This window comes from Pteropus vampyrus, unplaced genomic scaffold (genome assembly GCF_000151845.1).
Source record: "Pteropus vampyrus isolate Shadow unplaced genomic scaffold, Pvam_2.0 Scaffold109, whole genome shotgun sequence".
In the NCBI taxonomy this organism is placed as follows: Eukaryota; Metazoa; Chordata; class Mammalia; order Chiroptera; family Pteropodidae; genus Pteropus; species Pteropus vampyrus.
The window spans coordinates 1,641,879-1,662,305 of record NW_011888890.1 but is presented as its reverse complement, the minus strand read 5'-3'; the positions used below and the strand labels follow the sequence as shown (position 1 = coordinate 1,662,305).

The 20,427-nt window shown below is 37.6% G+C and overlaps 1 protein-coding gene across 1 annotated transcript in view; it reads left to right on the top strand.

Moving 5' to 3' along the window:
• Nucleotides 1-295: 295 nt before the first annotated feature.
• Nucleotides 296-20,427, top strand: part of FREM1 (FRAS1 related extracellular matrix 1) — a 117,185-nt gene continuing 97,053 nt past the window's right edge. The window contains exons 1-6 of the mRNA XM_011365358.2: nucleotides 296-526; nucleotides 5,022-5,116; nucleotides 7,535-7,836; nucleotides 9,172-9,368; nucleotides 14,923-15,246; nucleotides 17,428-17,536. Of these exons, the coding sequence (XP_011363660.1) occupies nucleotides 296-526; nucleotides 5,022-5,116; nucleotides 7,535-7,836; nucleotides 9,172-9,368; nucleotides 14,923-15,246; nucleotides 17,428-17,536 (1,258 nt within the window). The remainder of the gene's footprint in view (nucleotides 527-5,021; nucleotides 5,117-7,534; nucleotides 7,837-9,171; nucleotides 9,369-14,922; nucleotides 15,247-17,427; nucleotides 17,537-20,427) is intronic.

Below are 20,427 nucleotides of genomic sequence, written 5' to 3'. Positions count from 1 at the left end.
TTTCCTCCAACCCCTTCTCCCATTTGCAGGATTAGAAAAACACTTGGGAGGTACATTAATCTTGCCAGTGTTGTCAGGAGTGATCAGCGAGTTTTATTAAAAGCCCTGGGATTGCCTGAAAGACCTCCTTGTCTGAGTTTGCAATAAAAGAGGCATGTTAAGATCTTGGGGCACTTCGTCGGGACCCCTTGCCCTGCCCCTTGGACCAGGAGCTGACACCTCCGGAAGAAGCACAGAAGCTCTCCTTTGTTGAAGGGATTTCACCAGTGGACGGAAAGAGTTGGCTCCTGTCGGCATGAGCTCTCTGTGCTGGGGTGGGCGGAAAGCCCTGCTGCTGCTCCTCCTGGGCTTGGCCAGCCCCACCTTCATCAGCGTGAACCGTGGGGTCAGGGTGATGAAAGGCAGCTCTGCTTTCCTGTCAGGAGATGACCTGAAGTTTGCCATCCCCAAAGAGAAAGATGCTTGCAAAGTGGAAGTTGTGATGAATGAGCCAATAACCCAGAGGGTTGGAAAACTCACTCCACAGGTAGGTCATATCAGAGCTTTTCTATTCATATATTCAGTAATGTGTTTCAATGTAAAGTATGTGAGTGTGGGAGGGAAGTGGTAGGAGGGAGGGAGGGAGGGAGGGAGAGAGAGAAAGAGGGAGGGAGAGAGGAAGGGAGGGAGAGAACAAAATTGGCAGTCTTTCAAGAGTTGTAGCGGGCAGCCTCTTGTGTGGTATGATATGGTCAGTTTTTATGAGTTATTCCTGCCCCCAATCATTTCACCCATTGCTAGTCAGGGTGCCTTGGGATACCAGGATTTCAAGCATTTTTAGAACACACTGTGACCACAGAATAGCAGAAGTAAATCAGGAAGACATTTTCATCTATTAGCATCGCATAAACATTCCCTTGAGTAAAGAGACACGGAAAAGAAATGTGAACATACTTCACTTTAAAAATTCCCTGCTTTTAAAAAATGTCTGCATGAATTTTTTTTTCTTATAAACCTAGGAGACCTTGTCATTTAAGGATATTCTATGCTCAATCCTTTTGTAGGGTGAAAAAATTTTTTAAAAATCTGTATTATATTGTATTTGCTTAAAGTAGGAGCTTATCTCTATACACAATAGAAAAGTGCTTCTGGTTTTATTACTCGTTGGTATTGTAGGTGAACTTTCCTCTCAATGCAAACAATTTTGAGAATATTCAACACTAGATGCTGCTGCTGCTTCTGGAAAAACATACTACTTCCCACTTCTGAACTGTGAACAGTAATTTTCTTCTCCATTTGGCTAAAGAAATATATTCCATGAGGTTATTCAAAAGTAGTGCTAAATGTTGTAGAGATGGACTAAAGAGCCTTAGATAGATGCTAGCTCAAATTGACAGCTCTGTACATTCCATTTACTGTATTTAAAATTACAGTCTGATTCTGAAACACATTAGAATTCTACGGAGGGCTTTCACCTTGGGAATACTCCTGATGTGATAGTAACCAGATAGCTCCCCTTTAGTTTCCCACAAGATTTGCTTTTGTCAGTCAAAGAGCCTCAGATGGGCATCTAAAAAATGTTAGTATACAATAATGGCATCAGGTCCCAAGTGTGTGTAATTGCAACGTCTCCTCACTTTTTCCCAATACAACTTGCACTCTGAAATGTGTTTGATTGGCACATTTCAGTCTAGGAGAAAGGAGAGACCTGGATGAGTAGGTGACATGAATAGGCTTAGCTGCAGGCAACAGAGACACAACTTCAGGGACTGGGGTCAAAAGCAAATCCTTGGAGTTTTGGAGAGCAGCAAAATAGAACCCTAATCCTAGAGGACTGGGGCAGGGAAGAGGTGGGTGGCGGGGGAGGGGTATTCTTCCTGGTAGCATGCTGGGGCAACCTATGGTCTAGCTGTATTTAACTCTGGCCCCAAGGATGCATATGCTAATGAATAAAACAAAAGCCCTGTTATTCACCAGATTCTTCCTCTTTAGAAAGCAATTTGGGGAGGATGTACTATTACTTAAGCCAGCCTCTGCGGGGTGTCCTCTTCTCATCTCAAATAGACTTCTTAACATATATAGCACTTTTTCTGAGAATAATGAAATTGTCTATATTACTTTTTTTTTGGTGATATCTTAATACAGGGGTCCCTAACCCCGGGGCCACAGACTGGTACCAGTCAGTGGCCTGTTAGGAACTGGGCTACACAGCAGGAGGTGAGAGGCAGGCGAACGAGCAAAGCTTCATCTGTATTTGCAGCCGCTCCCCAGCGCTAGCATCACAGCCTCAGCTCCACCTCAGATCATCAGGAATTAGAGTCTCATAAGAGCACTGGTCCCTGATGCCAAAAAGGTTGGGGACTGCTGTCTTAATGGCTCTGAGGCACTGGAGAATAAAAAGGGATCTAAGTGACTAAAACTTGGTAAAAAACTTATTTGGTCAGAAGATCAAGCGTTGGAAAAGATCTGCGAGTTATTTCGTCTCAAACTTTCTCTGATTTTAAGGAAAAAATCCACATAGAAAGATAGTATGAAATAGAAAGAAAAACATGCCAGACTGATTTAGGGGTCTTGACTGCTAGGGAAGGGGACGGGGCTTTGAATATCCCCAGCTGTCCCCTAGTGAATAGTTGCTCATTAAACAACAACAACAAAATCTAGTCTTGAATGTTCAGTACATGTATTTCCAGAGGGTAAATCTGACTTTTTAAATGGATTTCTATCATCTAAAGTAGATATCTAATTTACATTTTCTAAAATTTATCCTGTAGAAAAGCCTTCCCTTAAAATGTAGAATTTTATCACCTTTTTGTCAAATATAAGAACTTTGTACCATAAAGAAATCTATACATCCAAAAAATGTTGTTTCTCACACTACCAGGCAATTGTCCTATTTATTTTTTTTATTCTGATAATTTCAACAAAAAAAGAAATTCTCAAGTAAAGTTTGCTATTTTGAAATGATGTGCTTATTTTTAATTCAGGCTGATTCAGCTCTCCCCAGGGATTTATTTCTTATGGAGATTTTGAAATTAAGCTTAGCCAAGCAAACACACACACACACACACACACACACACACACACACACACACACACACACGCACACCACCCCCCACCCCCCAACAGTATTCTTTAATAGAGCTTACTAGTAAGTTGAAAGCAAGGCTTATGTGAACCCATTTCTAGCAAGATGACTGTATTAACAGCACCCTGCTGTGTAATCAACAGTTTTATTTGATTTGCACATAAAATGTTTTGTTTAACATCTGTTCAATTAGTGTTTTCATCTCATTACTAAAGTTTGTCTTAGGACCAACAGGTTAATTTTCCTATCGGATGTACGGAAAGGGATTTCCATTGGTGCACACCAGTACCTTCTGTTTAGACAACCCTCCTGATATAGTCAATTAGATAAGGTCGACGGCAATATGTTTTCCTCACATTTTAAGTCAAGACTTCCTCACACACAGCACTTCTCACACCTGTCCCAAAGAAAAAATTTCCTGGGTAGAAAAGCACCCCAGTTTAGCACTGAGCTTGCTCTTTTGAATAGGAAATACAGCAGTAAGAAAATATCTTTAGTTTAAACCAGTTTACTGTCATTATCGTGAGTAATGAGTTAGGAATGTGTGACAATTTAATTATAAATTGTAATTGAAAAGCAGTTGAAGTGGAAAAAAATAAAGCTAGACAGTAATTAGAAAAGGATTTAGCTCTCCTTTGTTTTAGTTAGTAAATTTATGGACAATTATCGTTGTCGCCTTTTATAAAAGGAAAACATATTATGAAACATAAAACAGATGTTTCTTTTAACAAAGCAGATTGTCTCTTTATTACCATGACTATTTGTCAATGATATGGGAAAGGTCTTTCCTTTATTTCCTTCCTTGTTGTAAATTAAAAAGAGAAACCAATGATGTCTGTGGGAAAAGAAGATCATTTGTATTAGTGATAAAGTCTTCTCAGGGAGAATTATGAAGCTGTAACAAGGTACCACCATGAACTCAAAGGTGATGATGTGTGAATACCTCAAGGGTACAGTAAGTCCTTACTTAACATTGCTGATAGCTTCTGTGACTTTCAGCAAAAACACTTATCACAAAACCTGCTTTGTCATAGGCTAATTGATATAAACAAAGGTTAAGTTCCCACTGCAGCTCATCAACATTATATCAAAATTACATTGAATGAAGTGACAATATTCCAGGACCTATTATATTTCTTAGAACTCTACCAAGTCAGAATGGGCAGAATGGGGGTTATAGTGTAAGTGGAAGAGAAAATTCTTCTTTTAAAAACTAGTATTCTCAGAAAATAACAATAATTTCCTTAATAGTTCTGAGTGGGGTGATACAGTTAATTAGACTTTTATTCGAATAGAAAAAATTGCCTTTCGATTGCTATTTGTCACAGCAACCATTTCTGTTTTACATAAATAATAAAAGTATTCTCTCCCATGTATATGAAAAACAACTGTGGGTCATATTCGGTTCTGATGAACCTCATTAGTGTTCATAGTCAGTGGCTTCATCTTTAAAAATAAAAACGCTATTTGGAAAAGAAGGAAATAAAGAAAGAAAAAATATATACAGAACTCATACAGTTTGTTTGTGTATAAGGTAATGCATGCCTTTTTGTGCATACAAAAAAAAGAGAAGGTAGGCCCATTGTAATTGCTATGAACCCCCGAGGGGTGTGAGTAAATAACATTTTGATAAATGAGACCATATTTTAAATGTACTATTGACTAAAAAGATTATTTTGAGAGATTATCTCTCCTTAATTAATCTGCTCAATCTGATTTTCATAATTTAGATATTCTCAAAACAAGGCACAACTGTATAAGCAGAATGGTGAGTGGGCATGGGGCTGGGTTGAGGAGGCAGTGATTAAAACACACATGCGCGTGCACACACACACACACACACAGAAAATAAAGCAAAACATTAAAAGACCATAATTTCTCAGGACAATACTGCTGGAAAATTAAACCTTGTACTAATTTTCTCACAGATATGCATTCATTTCTTCCTGTGAACTAGGTCTTTGACTGCCATTTCCTTCCCAATGAAGTAAAGTATATCCACAATGGCTGCCCAATCCTTGATGAAGACATAGTGAAGCTTAGACTTTACAGGTAAGCCATACAGGAACGTCATTCATTCTTTGCCAGATAACCATTTCATGTACTTTTTCTGTGGATAGGTGTCATCATGGGGAGTTACTAGAGTCCGAACAAGATTATCGGTAGAAACTGAAGACAGATGGGTGAGGCAAGAATCACTGACTTTCAATGATCTTTATTTGTATCATCTTCCTTGGGGCTTTTCTGTGGCAAATTATTAACTATTCTGCTGCCCTTTAGACTTCTTGTATGGGTATTTCTGGATCCAACCTTCTACTTATGACAGGAAATGGAAATTATAAACTAAAAATTCTTAATGAGAATTAGGTGGAAAACATTTCAAAATTTAGTAAAATTCTTGTTTTTGATGATCAGTTGCTTCGTTATAAGTACAGTATCATTTATTTTTAAACATATTAAATAATAAAAACATTTAAAAATTAATTATGAAGTTAAACAGAGTGACCATATGACCCAGCAGTCCCACTTATGTACACAAGAGAAATAAAAACCTGTTTACCACAAATGTTTATCGCAGTATTATTCATAATAACCAAAATGTTGAAACAGTCCAATTGTTGAATGCATAAACAAAATGTGATATAGCTATGCAATGGAATATTATTCAGCCATAAAAAAGAACGAAGTGTTGATACATGCTACAGCATGGATAAACCTTGAAAACTTTATGCTAAATGAAAGAAGCTAGACACAAAAGTCACATATTATATGATTTCATTGACATGAGATATCCAGATAAGGGAAATCTATTAGGACAGAAAGAAGGTTAGTGGTTGCCAGGGGCTGGGAGTGGGGCAAATGGGAAGTGACTGCGAATGGGTATAGATTTCCTTTTGAGGTGATGAAATGTCTTGGAATTAAAGAGTCATAATGATTGTACAACCTGTGAGGATACTAGAAACCACTGAGATGTATACTTTGAAAAAGTGAACTTTATGGCATATTAATTATATTTTAGTAAAAAGTTAATTTAAAAATTAAGCTTATGTTTTTGGTATTGCTCACTTCATATAGATGACTGAGAATTCAGTGTTAGTGGAGTAGGCCTTTATGTAGTTTTTTACTTGTGTTTACCGTTCTTATGAATATTTGGATACAATGCTTCAGTGTGAATTTCCCTTAAGCATTAGAATAATACAAAAGAGTTTCATAGAAGACACTGGAACAGTGAGTCATTCTGTGAACACTTATGATTACCTACTATAGGTCAGGTCTTGTCCTGGGCATAGGAAACAAAGAGATGAGGACTCTCGGTGCTCATAGTCTGTTGCAAAAGGTGAGTAGGTAATTGTGATGCAGATGACAAGTGCTGAAAGAGAGACATGAGCAAAATGCCGTGCTCAGAAAATGAAAAGGCATTCAAAGTTTTCTTAGGAAGCTATGCAATCAGCATGCAAACAAGGCTTTTTGATTTTTCTAAGACTCTAAAGTTAAAAAACAAATTAACTTCAGAGACCTTGCCTAGGTGGGCTGGAAAAGCTGATGATTCTGGCTGCTCCCATTTCTTCCTTGAGTTTTTAAGGAGTGGAGAGAGTAGAGGAGCAGTCATGAAGGGTAGAGTTAGAGGACCTGTCATCCCTCTTCATCTTGAGGACATTTATTTAAAATAGGATATTCAAAGGAGTTGGAGGCAGAAAGTCAGGAAGCATACTTATTCTCTTCTTACCTCCTCTCCAGCCTTTCGGCCAGCTACTTGACCTCTCTGTGCCTCAGTTTCCTCATCTGTAAAATGAGATTAAAATGCCTATGTAAGTTTCTATAAAGACTGAATGAGATACTTTCTGTAAATAGTTTAGCATTAGCCTGGGCCATAATAAAAGCACATCAATTAGGAGATGCATTATTGATGCACACCCATCACTCATGAATTTTCTCCCTGCATATATCCAAAGGACATAATTGCTAAGGTATTAGAGGGAATGGAAGTAACAATCACTGAATACCTTTTACATGCCAAGCACCCAAACTAGGCTGTAAATAACTGTGCACGTAATGGTGTTTCTGAAGAGAAGGCTTTGATGCTTCAGAAACTCCTCACCCATTCACTTCTGAATTAAAACACAACCCATAAATTATACAAGCTTGATACTCATAGATTATGTTTGTTCTAGAACTGAGACTCTGTGCTTATAGCAATCATTAAATATCAGCATGGATAATGGGTTTGAGAGCAAGTATTGAAAGAAAGGTCATTGGAGGTTAAAGTGGCAGAAAAAGGAGTTGAAGGCAATATAAGGAGAAGAAAGAAAAAGAACAGAGAGATTGAGATACAGAGTATGAAATAAAATCCAATCTCTACCCAATAATCAAATGTTGTGAAGACCAATCTTTAGGCTTCAGTTCAAGTACACAGGTATCAAAAGTACCTAAGCACCAATAAGTATTTCCTTTGCTGTGTTCTCTCCACAGATTTACTGAGACAGACACCTTCACGGAAACCTTTATCTTGCGGATCTATCTCCTAGAACCAGACTGTAACATCATCCACATGAGTAACAATGTATTAGAGGTGTCTGAATTCTACGGTCTGTCCCGAACCATCGATAAGAACCTGCTTAGATTTGATTATGATAGAACAGCTAGCCTGGAGTGTACGGTCAGTCTGGACCCTGTGGTAACTCACCTTCCAGCCCACGGCCAGATGGTTGTGATGGAGCCTCAGTCAGAAGAGCCTCGTGGAGATCAGCCACACATTTTTTTCCCTGAGTCTCGTAAGATATGTTTTAATACTTATTTGGATGTTCCTAAAATATCTATAAATGGTCGTCTTCCACTAGGACAAAGAGTTTTACTTCATATTACTTGTAGCTGGTTGAAAAATGTAGGTTAGTGGTTTAGAGTATGGACTTTGGAATCATAAAGACCTGGGTTTGCAAACTGCTTCTGCTATTCATTTCCTGTTGATTTTATGCAAGTTTCTTAATCTGTTTAAGTCTGTGAAATAGGCTCCATAGGGTTATGTAAAGATAGAGGAAATGAGATCACATGCACAAATAGTTTATGCAGTCTGACTCATAATAAGTGCTCAAGAATTGTCAGCTGTTTTTAGTAACAGTAATGCTGGCAATAGTAGTAAAAGTAATTGGTGTATTATTATTAGATTATGAGCAGATTTGAAGTAGAGCTGGTGGGCAGCAGCCATGATTTAAATCAGGAAGATTTGATAGATAATTTTCTTTCTGTTATTTTTTCTTTCTGTTAATCATTCAATCAATATATTTTGGGCAACTCCTATATGCATAATAGTGTTCTAGGCACTATGGAAAGACTGAGAAATATGAAGGATAATCATAGTTAGAGCAATACCTTGAATCTTGACAGTTTACGGCTAAAGACACACTTGTACATAAGTCATCTCATTCAGTCTTCACAACCATCTGGTTAAGAAGTGGAATATCCATTTTCTATATCAGGATAATGTACAAAAGGCCACTCAAAAGAGAAGTGGCCTATGTGTATCATAACCCCGCAAGAGGGAAAAATGCAGTTGGGTAGAGACATGAAGGCTGTTGGAAAGATGATTATGGTTTAAAGTGAAAGAGAGAAGTTGGTTCAGTTGGTCAAAGAATGTTTAAGAGACGGTTTAGTAAAAAGACTAAGTGGACCTGGAATGCTATGCAGGACTTGAGTGTGTGACAAGCACGACGGGGAGAGAATTTCAGTGAGTAAAGCAGTCTAATAGAGATTGCATTATGGAGCTATGAAGGTGGATGCTGTAAAGGGATACAGAAGAAGCTTGACTATAAAAGGCTTATAGTTAGCCATTGGCCTATTCTTCAAAGATGTTCAAGCACCAGAAAATGCATTTTATTATTTTTTTCTCTGTAACTTTTGGTGGACAAGGATCTCATGAGACAACTGATCAACTGTTCTTTCAGTAAAAGAAATCACAGGCTTTTAGAATAATGTTAACTCACTTAGTGAATGATTAGAGGGTACACATGAGTACTCTTGGGGCAGTGAGAGGAAGGGAGGGAGGATTGGCTTTTAAATTTTATAATCCTTATGTTCAAGTGACTGTCTTAATTCAGTGTTGTACATTCTAGAACTGAAAACAGAACTCAAGTGTCCAGGTGGAAGCTGTACCCTGGGACTGAAGAAAATAGGAAGTCTCAAAGTGAGCTGTGAGCAGTTCCTGCTGATGGGGCTTCGATATCAACATATGGATCCTCCTTCTCCTAACATTGATTATATCTCCATCCAGTTGGACCTCACAGATAGCAGGAGTCAGATCGTATACAAGGTAAAGTTTGGGGTTATGTGCCTGTGTCCCCAGCTGATCCACAAAAAGAGGGCCAGTTCCATGGGTATGCTCACGTTGGCTCCCATGCCAGCTTAAGAAACTGCCCAGTGACTCATTAGAACTGTGGGCTTGTTTATTCTGTTAGTAGTGCTTAAAACAGTAGCTTTGTATATAATATCAGTATAAATAGCTGGGGCAACTGTGTATCAGCTGAAACAGCTTAGCTCTCGCCTATCTCTGGACTGGGGCCAGTTACATGCTACCTTTCTTCCCTCTTCACTTCAGTATTCTTCAGGTTACCATTTGATCTTGTGTAACACCTTCTCTTTGATTCTTCATTTCCCTCTTCTTTATTAGAACCACTTTTCATCTGTTAGAGGAACTCAGGGGTCCATATACCTATTCTGCAAAGCAATGGGAAACTGACAGGGAGGGGACCTCAGTTCCGCTTTTATTGTAGTTGCAGATTATATGCTTTTCACTCTTTCAGACTTTGAGAAAGAGGACTGGATGAATGTGACAGGCCCACAATGGCCTCCTCCCTCTTCCAATTTCTTTTAAATTCTCCTGCCCTTTCCTGCTCTTGATCTCATCACATTGAAACGGTGGCATAAAGTAGAATCGGTGTATATGAAATATTTAACATGCTACTCTACTGATTCAGGTGTTCTATAATGTATTAATTTGTGTAGCTGGGGCAACTGTGTACCAGCTGAAACAGCTTGGATTTTGTGCCAAGAGGCAGTGATCCAAGATTACATTTGTGAAAGACCTCCATCTTTCACAGTCTGAGTTCTCACTAGGATTTCTTCTAAGATACCCAAATATCAAACATTATTATCCCCAAGGAACTGATGACACCTGAAATAAGGAAATGATAAAAGAAGATCATAAAATTTTAGAATTGTGATTTGGAAAAAAACTTTGAGGTAGTCTGGTCAAATTGATCAAGGAAGTCACTTAGAGCTCTTAAAGGATAGATCTGAGTCTCACATTTAATAGTTAAGATCATGACACTGGGCCCAGATTGCCTGCATTCAAATGTCTACTTAACAAGCTATGTGACTTTGAACTTTATGCTTCGCTTCTTCAACCTAAAATGGGGATAATAGAATCTGTTTCTCAAAGTAATTAGGAATATGAAATGAAGTAATACTTATAAAGCACTTCACACAAAGCCTGGCACATAGTAGCACCACACATATTTTACTAGTTAAAAAGCCACCCAGTAAAAAACTGATCATCAGCCAGCTTTAGAAATAACTGGTTTAGTTCAAGCCTCTTATTTTATAGTGGTGGCCAGAGAAATTACATACATTGCCCATATGTACACAGCTGTTTTATGGCTGAGCCAAGACTAAACTCTAGATCTCCTGACTACAAGTCGATGTCTTCTGTTTGTTTTGACATGAAACTCCTTTAACGTTAAATGCTTTCTTATCTCCTTTAAAAAAATTAGATCCGTTTTTTTTTTTTCTTGATTGATTTTTCTTCTTCCTCTCTAAATTGAGTTAGGGCTTTGTTTATATTTTCAAATCAGTTTTACTGGGAGTTAACGCCTTCAAATGACCTTCTTGTTTTATTTAGAATTAACCCATTCCATAGTCAATTTGACATGTCATAAAACAAATTCTCTTAAGGATATAAAAGCAATATGCTTACTGCAGAGAATATTTTATAAAAAACACAGAAATCAAAATAAGAAGAAAGTAAAACTAGCTATATATCTACCATTTTTAGACACACACTGTGGGGAGACACAGACACCTTGTTTAGTGGAATCGAATTAATACTATATTTAAAACTTTATATCTTGTGTTTTTATTTTTATGCTTATACAAATCCATCCTCATGACTAAATGGCTATTCACCCATAATTTCCTCTAGGTTTTTAAAGGTTTTCTTGTTTACATTTGCCTTTTTAATCCACATGCAATAAAATTTATTATATTTTGTAACAACGGAATAGTTTTTTCAAAGCAGCCAAAATTTTCAGCACTATTTGTTGAATAATTAACCTATTTCCCCTTGATTTTTGATGATTCTTCTACCATATAGAAAGATATTATTTATACTTTTTCAAGGCTAGTTCTTTTGTTCCTTAGATTTGCATACTTTTTTGTGCTAATACTCTATTATTCTAAATATAATAGGTTTATAATACACTTTAATATTTTACAGGTAAGTTCTTCCTCATTACTTCTCTTCAACATTTCTTTACCCATTTTCTCACCTATTTTTCAATTTCAAAAAAGTAATTAAATCATTTATGTCCATTAAAAAAAAAGCCTCTAAGCATTTTTATCAGGACTGGATTGCAACTACAAATCATTTGGGGAAGAACTAGAATATTAGAACATTTACCACATTGAGTCTTCTCATCCAGAAATAAGGTATCTCACTTCATGTAGGCAAATATTCTTTGATATGTTTCTTTAAAGTTTGCAGTTTTCTTCATGTAAGTTGAGCACACTTATTAAGTCCAGTCCTTGCCAGTTTGTTTTTGTGAAGTTATTGTGAATAAACTCTTTTCCCTCCATTGTGTCATCTCATTGGTTACTGATGATAAATAGGAAAGCTATTTTTTTAGTATAATTCTCTTCTATCTGGTTTCTTTCTTGAATTCAATTATTCTAAGAATGCTTCAATTCTTTGGGCTTTTAAAGACCCTAATTATATCTTTCACTAATGATAATAATTTTATCTTTCCTTTTTTAGTAATTATTACTCTTGTTTCTGGTCTCTTCTCCTCTGGTTTGGCCAAAATGATATAAAATACAATGATGCTTATAAGAAGCCTTATCTTATATAATTTATCAATATCATTTTCCTACACTGTCCTGTTTAATGCTTCTGCCTTGAATGCATCATTCTTTGAAATTGATATGGTCATTTCTGCTTTTTCCTTTTCTTACATTGGATCATTCTTTTACTTCTAATCTTTGTATGTAATTTTATTTTAAATGTCTCCTCCTATAAGGCACATATAATTGGATATTTAACTTAACAATATTTGTCTTGAACAAGGGAATATAAGCTACATTTTTCTAATAATAAATACGTAGGTTTTTTTCCCTATCTCATTTTCTGCTGTCATGCTTATTAAAAAATTTTGCTTACAATATAGGCTATATTTTCTTGGCCTATAGTTTTACTTATTTGAAAGTCCTATATCCCACTTCGTTTTGCTAGAATTAAATTCTAAATAAAAAATTTTTTAACCTGTATTTTTAATATTTAAAGTAAAAACAAACAAACAAACAAACAAAAAACAAGTTCTCTTGGCTCCTTCCTATAAATGATGTGGATTGATTCTATTTATCCCTTTTCCTGGCAATTGCCCATTCCCAGTCTTTGTTTATATAATCTGCAATTTTAGTTCTAGCATATGCTTGTTATACCTTATTATTTCTTATATTGTATATCTTTTTTTCAAGTAACTTCTTTTGACATTTGTATCCATTTTCTTAATATGTTTAAAATAACTTATTTATTTAATCTTAACTCTAGGTTTAATTGTTATTATTGTTCAGCACCAGTCCTTTTTATATTGAGATTTCTCCATTCTTGAGTTTTCAAATTATATATCTTCAAATCATTTTTTTATCAGCATATGAAGAATAGATACTCTGAAGACTGAGATGTCTCAGCATATTATTTGTCTTCATCAACCATACAGTAGGGGGTAGGTGGGGTTAAATGTCTTCTCTGTTTTTCCCTTGCACTCCTGTCTTTGGAGCATTGCTGGCTAGTTTCTGAGCTTCCAGACTATGGGCAGGTGGTTTGGGGAGAGTGTTAGAGAGAGAGGTCTCATTTGATCAAGCACTGATGGGAAATGACTTCATGCTCTCTGAGTCTGTCAGATGTTTCAAACTGCTTATTTGTCTCTGAGGCAATTTTCTGGTTTCTCGGGAGATACCTCATCACAAAGATCCTCCATTATGGAGGCCTCTTACTTGTAGATCTCTTGTCTCAGGAGGATGCATTTCTGGCCTGTGTGGTCTTAGGATATGATTTTCACCTCCGGCTTCCTGCTGCTGGGGTTCTTTGTCCTCTTGAGGATGTGCGCTAAAGATTAGGGTCCAGGATGACCCTAGACCAACTCTCTATCCCATTTGGCCTATATCTTGAAGTAATCATGTAATCTTTCCTGCCATAAACAAGGACTATAAGCTAATCCCCGCACAAGCACCATTATTCTTTGGCCTTGAGCCATTTAGCTTCCTCAAGTATGAGCCCAGCACCACCCATCTGTATGAGCTACCTATAAAAGACACATTTTAAAGCTGGTCTCTAGGAAATTTCTCTCTTGACAGCTGAGACAAGGGACGTAGCATTGCCCCACCCTTCCTCTTCATGTGTATGTGTGGCATGTGTGTCGGGGGGTGACTCAGCACAACACAGCACTCTTCTCTCTAAATAAATCTTTTACCTCTTTCAACCTTTTCATATTTTTTTATGGGTGAGAGGGTTCTAGAGTCTGGAACTGGTTCCAGACAATTTGCTTTATAAACTCTGCCTATACTATCTGTCTCACATTCACTTTGAAATCTGATAACCCTTTTATTGGAACTTCAGTTGAGACAGAGCCAAGAAGAATCCCATTTTTAACATTATGTTACGTACAGATTATAACTTGTTGTCCGATACCATTGTTCAGCAATATTGAACCAATGTGACTCTGATAATTGAGCCCGGTTCTCTTAACAATGGAAAACATCAAATTTTATGATAACCAGCATTTCCTGCTGCGAGGGTTCTTCCTGCCTATAGTACTTGTTGAGACCTCAGATTTCATGATGCACACTCATGGTTTCACAGAGGGATCCCCACGTGAGGGCCTTCTCCTCGTAGCTCTTTCATTCGAGGAGGGTGTATTTCTAGCCTAAATGTTCACATGCAGTTCTCATTATCTGCTCCTCACTTGGAGACCCAGAGTTTTAACTAACTAGACAACTGGCAACTATCCTTCAGTCGCATGAGTACTGAGTTGTAAAGACGTTTTCCTCCATCCTGTCCCTGCCTCCTTTAAAGTGACAGGAAGTGGGCAGGATGGCGGGAAGAGATTGGCAATATGTGCTAGCCACTGCGAGGTACTTTACTTTGGCTATCTCATTTAATCCTCATTTAATAGCTGGAGATTTATTATTCCCATTTTACAGATGTGGGAAATGAAAGTTGGGAGTTAAATAACTTGCCTAAAGTCACACAGATCATCAATGCTGGAGATAGAATAAAAGCACAATTTTTTCCAATGCCAAAATTGGTGCCCCTTCTCAATCCTGGCTGCATATGAATCACCAGAAAGCTTTTAAAACACCATTTTCTGGTCCCCTCCTTGGAACAATTAATTTGGAGATGGAGTTTAGGCGTCAGAATGTGTTAAAAGTTCCCCAGATGATTCTAATGTGCAGCCAGGCTTCAGATCACTGCCAGGTACATCCTCTCGGCTGTGGTTTTATGTTAAGTATCCTACTATTAACCCTATTAACCCTGTATGTTGTAGCTTCATTTACATTGTTTCCCCCTTCGTATTTTCTTTTTCCTTCAAAAGTCAGAGAGTGCGTGGTTGCCTGTCTATATCAGAGCTGGCATTCCTAACCAGCCCCCAAGGGCTGCATTCATGGCCATGTTTACTCTGGAAGTGGATCAGTTCATCCTGACCTCTTTGACTACATCGGTTCTGGACTGTGAATTGGATGAGACCCCAAAACCCTTGCTGGTGTTCAACATTACTAACGCCCCACTCCAGGGCTATGTGACTCACCTGTGGGATCATACCAGACCAGTCTCCTCATTCACCTGGAAAGATCTCAATGACATGCAGATTGCCTATCAGCCACCAAACAGCAGCCATTCTGAAAGGAGACATTATGAGGTAAGAAGGAAGAGAGACAAAGCTTCTAGCCTATTTGGTATTCACAGAGTTATTTAAGAAGCCAATTCTCTTAACTTTCAGGTTAGTTTGTATATTCTTTGCCTCTGAAAAGAATCAGTCGCCGTAAATCAGAATATAAACTCAAGTGTCCAGAGGAGCCAGGCTGGTGGTGCGAGGGAGAAAACCCTGTCTGGGGGTAGATTATGGGAAACTAAAGAAAGAGCCAGTAACTTTTGAAGCAGCTGCAACTCAGTTCCAGCTGATATAGATGCACCTAGTATTGCTATAGCTCCTTTGTCACAAGAAGTTGAAAATCTATATATTTTTGCAAAAATGTTCGGTATCATTTATCATAATGGTTCACTTAGACCTAGATCTCTGAAAGGCTCTGATCCTTGCAAATCGGCGCCCATGTGCCCATCTCAATTTTAAAACTTACTGTGCCAGCTACAAAATATTTCTGAGGGCCTTGTTTGGCCTAGGCCTCATCAGTTTGAGAACTCTGGTGCCTTTAACAGCCTTCCTTTGTTACACAGACTATTGAGGTTAGAGATGAGTTTTATTTACAATGCTTTTATTAAGAAATTCTTTTATTTTTTTATTTGCAAAATTATTTTACTAGAATTCTTAATTTTAATTAATAACACTGATTTAGGATAGGAATTCCATAGTCTCATATGGTAACCGATTTCACTATCAAACATTTCCCATCAGGAAAGTCCTCTTTCTATTTAATCTAAATCTTGTCTGCTGCTACGTCAGCCTCTTTCCTATTATTTTGTATTCAGTGAGAATGAGGAATAGCTGCTTACAGACTTGCACATAATAACTCTTCACATACTTAAAAAACTACCAGCAAATTGATTCATACAGGATGGAAAATTTAAATGGACAGATTGATACAGACCTGAGCTCAAATTTATTAAGGAACATGAGTGTCCCTGGGCTTACCAAATTGTCCTCCATTTAATTTAGGCATTTGCAGCATTTAGCATCAAGGGCAGATAAAATATTTTAAATTGTAAGTGCTGTATTTTGCCCTTTGCTTATATTTTCTTTATTTTGTGACGGTAAGTGGCAGCTTTTGTTTCTTTATTGCCCTTATCTCTCATTCCTTCCATGTTATGGAGAAGTTTCTCATTAGATATTTTACTTTGAGCTCACAAATAAAGCACCTCCACTCTGCTGCTTCCTGTGTGCATTTTCTGGCATTTGAGAAGAAAGTTCCTTAGTGATTACATAACAATTTCATATGGCTCAACCTAATAAATATTTACATTACACCTCCAAAAATACAGCTCCCACTTCGGTATAGTTTAATTTTAAGTCTTTTACTTTGGTACCCTTGAAACTGTTTCTTTTATTATGTTGTATTTGCAGACATGTTGCTGTCTGTTCATTTGTCTTATCCTCTCTAATAGATCACACAAGTTTCAAAAATAGGCAGTATGCCTTTTGTTCTGTATTGTCCCTCATCCTTCTTTGTCAACACCTGGTGCAGTACATATATAGCACATAGTAAGGCTCAAAATTTACTGTATAGCCCCACTTAGTAGTCATGGATTTCATGGGAAAAAATAGAGTCTGGATATTTAAAAATATGTCTAGTGGGTTAGATGCCTCTAGATCAGAGTCTCCCAATACCAGAACCACTGACATTTTGGACTAGATAATTCTTTGTTGTGGGGGCTATCCCCTGCATGGTTGGATGTTAGCAGCATCCCTGGCCTCTATCCGCTAGATGCCGATAGCGTCCTCTTCACACGCACACCCATGTGTGACACCAAAAATGTTTAAAGACATTCCTAAATGTCCCTTGAGGGGACAGAACAAAATCACTTCAGTTGAGAATTATTACTCTAGACCCTGTATCTTTGAGAGAGATGTGATTGGACTAATGCTGGACTGGCACAGTCTTCTGACCAAATGCAGGGTCACTTCTTCAGCATATTTCAGGTTAAGAAATCCCTTTATAGAGAGGAAAATTTAAAATACTGATAAACTAAAGAACAAGGTCTAGAGCCTGAAAATGCGAAATCGGGTTGTCAAAAAAAATGATATCAGGCAGCAGCAGAAACGTGAACTCATTTTGCCTCTATCTGTGGTGAATACCTCAGAAGCAATGGTATTTTATACTATAACATCTCAATGTGTGGTTCATATGCAACTGTTTGTTTATAGGTGGAGTTGGAGATACATGACTTCTTCTTTGAAAGGAGTGCACCTATTATAGTACACATCTCTGTCAGAACAGCTGATACAAATGCCCCGCGAGTGTCCTGGAACACAGGTGAAGTTCAATGTGGGGTGTCTTTCCTTGAAGGGAAGTCAAGAAAGTATATGGGTCAGGAAATAAAGGTAGTTTGATTTCCATTTCACACATGAGGCAACTGAAACCCAGACAGATTAGAGACATTGGATAGTTGGTTTTGTTTTATTTTTCCTACTGGTGGGATAAGAAATTTCAGTCCAGAATTCCTGAGTCCTGGAGACAAGTTCTTTCCTCTGCAGAAGATAAGCCAAAAGTACAACTTTCACTGACTGAGGCAAAAAAAAAAGACCGTCTGTGACATTGAGCTATAGTTTGACTAAGAGAGAAAAGGTCTCCAACTCAAATTGTTCAGAGTGATAGAAGGAAGGCATGGACTAGTGCCCTTCACATTGTCCTGTTTTTAAATTGGGTTGTATGGAAACCACAAATAAGCTTAAATTGATTTTTTGTTCTGTTTTAAAAGAAGGCTTTGCTGTGCCTTTCATTTCTCTATGGAATTATAAAGCAATGTATATATTTAAGTCACATGTAAATGTAAATTGTAAATGAGGAATTTTTTCCTTTCCCACTGATCACATCAAGAGTAGTCAAAACATACTTATAAGCAGTTGTAGGTCCTTTCAAGCAGATAATATCTGTGCTGATTTAAATCCTCAGGTGGCAGTTTAAACAAATTGCCTCTTGTGTTTGTGTGTGCTCACACATGGGTACACACATACACATATGTGTTTGTAGTATGTGAGTTTCCATAGAGATGGAGGACATCAGTTGAACAGCCTTTATTTATAATTTTAGCTCTACGTCCCGCTCTACTTCTATTAGAGTGATGAGACTTAATAGTCTGTATGTGTATGTGTGATCTGTGAAACCCAGCCTTGTTAAAAGAGCTCCAAATCTGGTTTTGGCTACTTTAGACATTAGAACCTTTTTTAAAGTGAATTTTTACTTTTTATGAACTTATATGTTCATCATCAAAAACTTGGAAAGTGCATTAAATAGAATAAATAGTAATGAATAAATAAATAGTAATGAGTGAATAAAATTATCTGTTACTCCACCATGAAGACATAACCTCTCGTTAATATTTTGCTCTACTTCTAGTCTTCTTGCTTGTTCTTCTCCTGTATCCCATAATGCCTTGTCCTGTGATGTACAGCGTACTCTTGGCTTCAAAACTCCTATTACCAGTCACAGAGATCTTTATATGTACGTGTCCTTCCCTGATTTCTCCTTCTCTCCCTATTTCCCTTTCTCCCTTCCTCTTTCCTCCCCTTCCTCCCTCCCACCCTTCCTTCCTTTTTTTAAAAAGTGTACTTTATGTCTTAGCCCAGGTTGTCTAGCAGCCCCTGAGGCAAATTATATGCATTAATGTACACTAAAAACAAGAATAAGGGGAAAAGGGAAGTCAAGGTGGTGTGACTGAACTGGTCACAGCTTTACAAGAAAATAAAACTGATGGCTTAGTAGTACTGATATCTCCCAGAAGAGGTGGAACCACTGTGTTCGGGAAGAGTCAGGAGTAGGGTGAGGAAAGGATGAACAATCTGTCAGCTACTTCCCATCTTCTGTTTCTTCATGGTCAGTTTGCCTCACTGCATGTTAACACCTACATGTCCAAGTTGTGTTACCTGGCCCCTCTTAGCTGCCACTGTACAAACTCCTTGAGTTCATGGTGTAGGACCTGGCCATAGTCACAAGAGAGGTCATGCCAAAACTTGGCCCTCACCTCAGAGGCAATGAGGTAACCGGTCAGATCAGAAGATGACAACAGTGGCACTCAGGGCTTTGCAATTAGGAGGAGTGTGGGAGCCCTCATGGGACTGCTGCAGCTAGAAAGTGGGCCAAAGTCAGGGAGGCAGAGGAAGCTGGACAGATTTGAGGGGAAGCATTAACCGGGTCCACCAGTACACTGTCTTTACATGTTATCAACTTGTTTTTTTAAAAAGCTCTGTGCCCTTTCACGATTCTCTGTAATCTGTTGGCTCCCAGCTCTACTGGATAATAGGAAGGTTGATGATGTAACAGCTCCCTTTTTTTAACCAGAGAACCTGAAATCTGTATTCTTGATCTTAGCAGCACTTACTCTCCCCAAATTTCCTCCAACATGCTGAGTCCAAAGAGAAGGTTTTATTTTAATTTCTTTAGTTACAAATGTTTCTTCCTCATGATAGTCAAAACTAAAATACAGCCCTCAGTGTAAAATGTTAGATACTTCATGTCTAACACCATTAAACACTGTCCAAGCACTGTCCAAGTAGCTCTGTATTTGCATATTTAACCACTTTACTTTCTCCTGTGGGCTACCTATGAACTCATAAATTACAACTGGCCCTTGAAAAACATGGGAATCAGGGGTACTGAACCTCCACATAGTCAAAAATCTGTGTATCATTTATGGCTTCCCTAAACTTAACTACTAATAGCCTACTATTGACCGGAAGCCTTACTGATAACATAAATAGTTGGTTAACACATGTTTTGTATGTTATATATATCACATATTGTATTCTTGCAAAAAGGTAAGCTAGAGGGAAAAAAATGTTATCAAGAAAATCATAAGGAAGAGAAAACACATTTACAATATTTATTTTTAAAAATCTGCATATAAGTAGACCCGCACAATTGAAACCCCTGTTGTTCAAGGGTCAACTGTTTATAGAAAAGAACTTCTGGCTCTTTTGCCCACAACCTATCTGAATGTAGCCTTGAAAAACTTATAGACATTTTGAACTAGAAACCACTGTGAACAAAGCATCTGTTCTTTCCTTTGGTGTTTATTTTTTGGCCCCGTCATGTCTCTAAAAGATATGTCACAAGGAACCAGTTGTCAAATTGGAGTTAATAGTACTAAAAGTAAAAAATATTACTAAAATTAAAAGCTAAATTCTCATTTATTGCAAAGCTTTTGA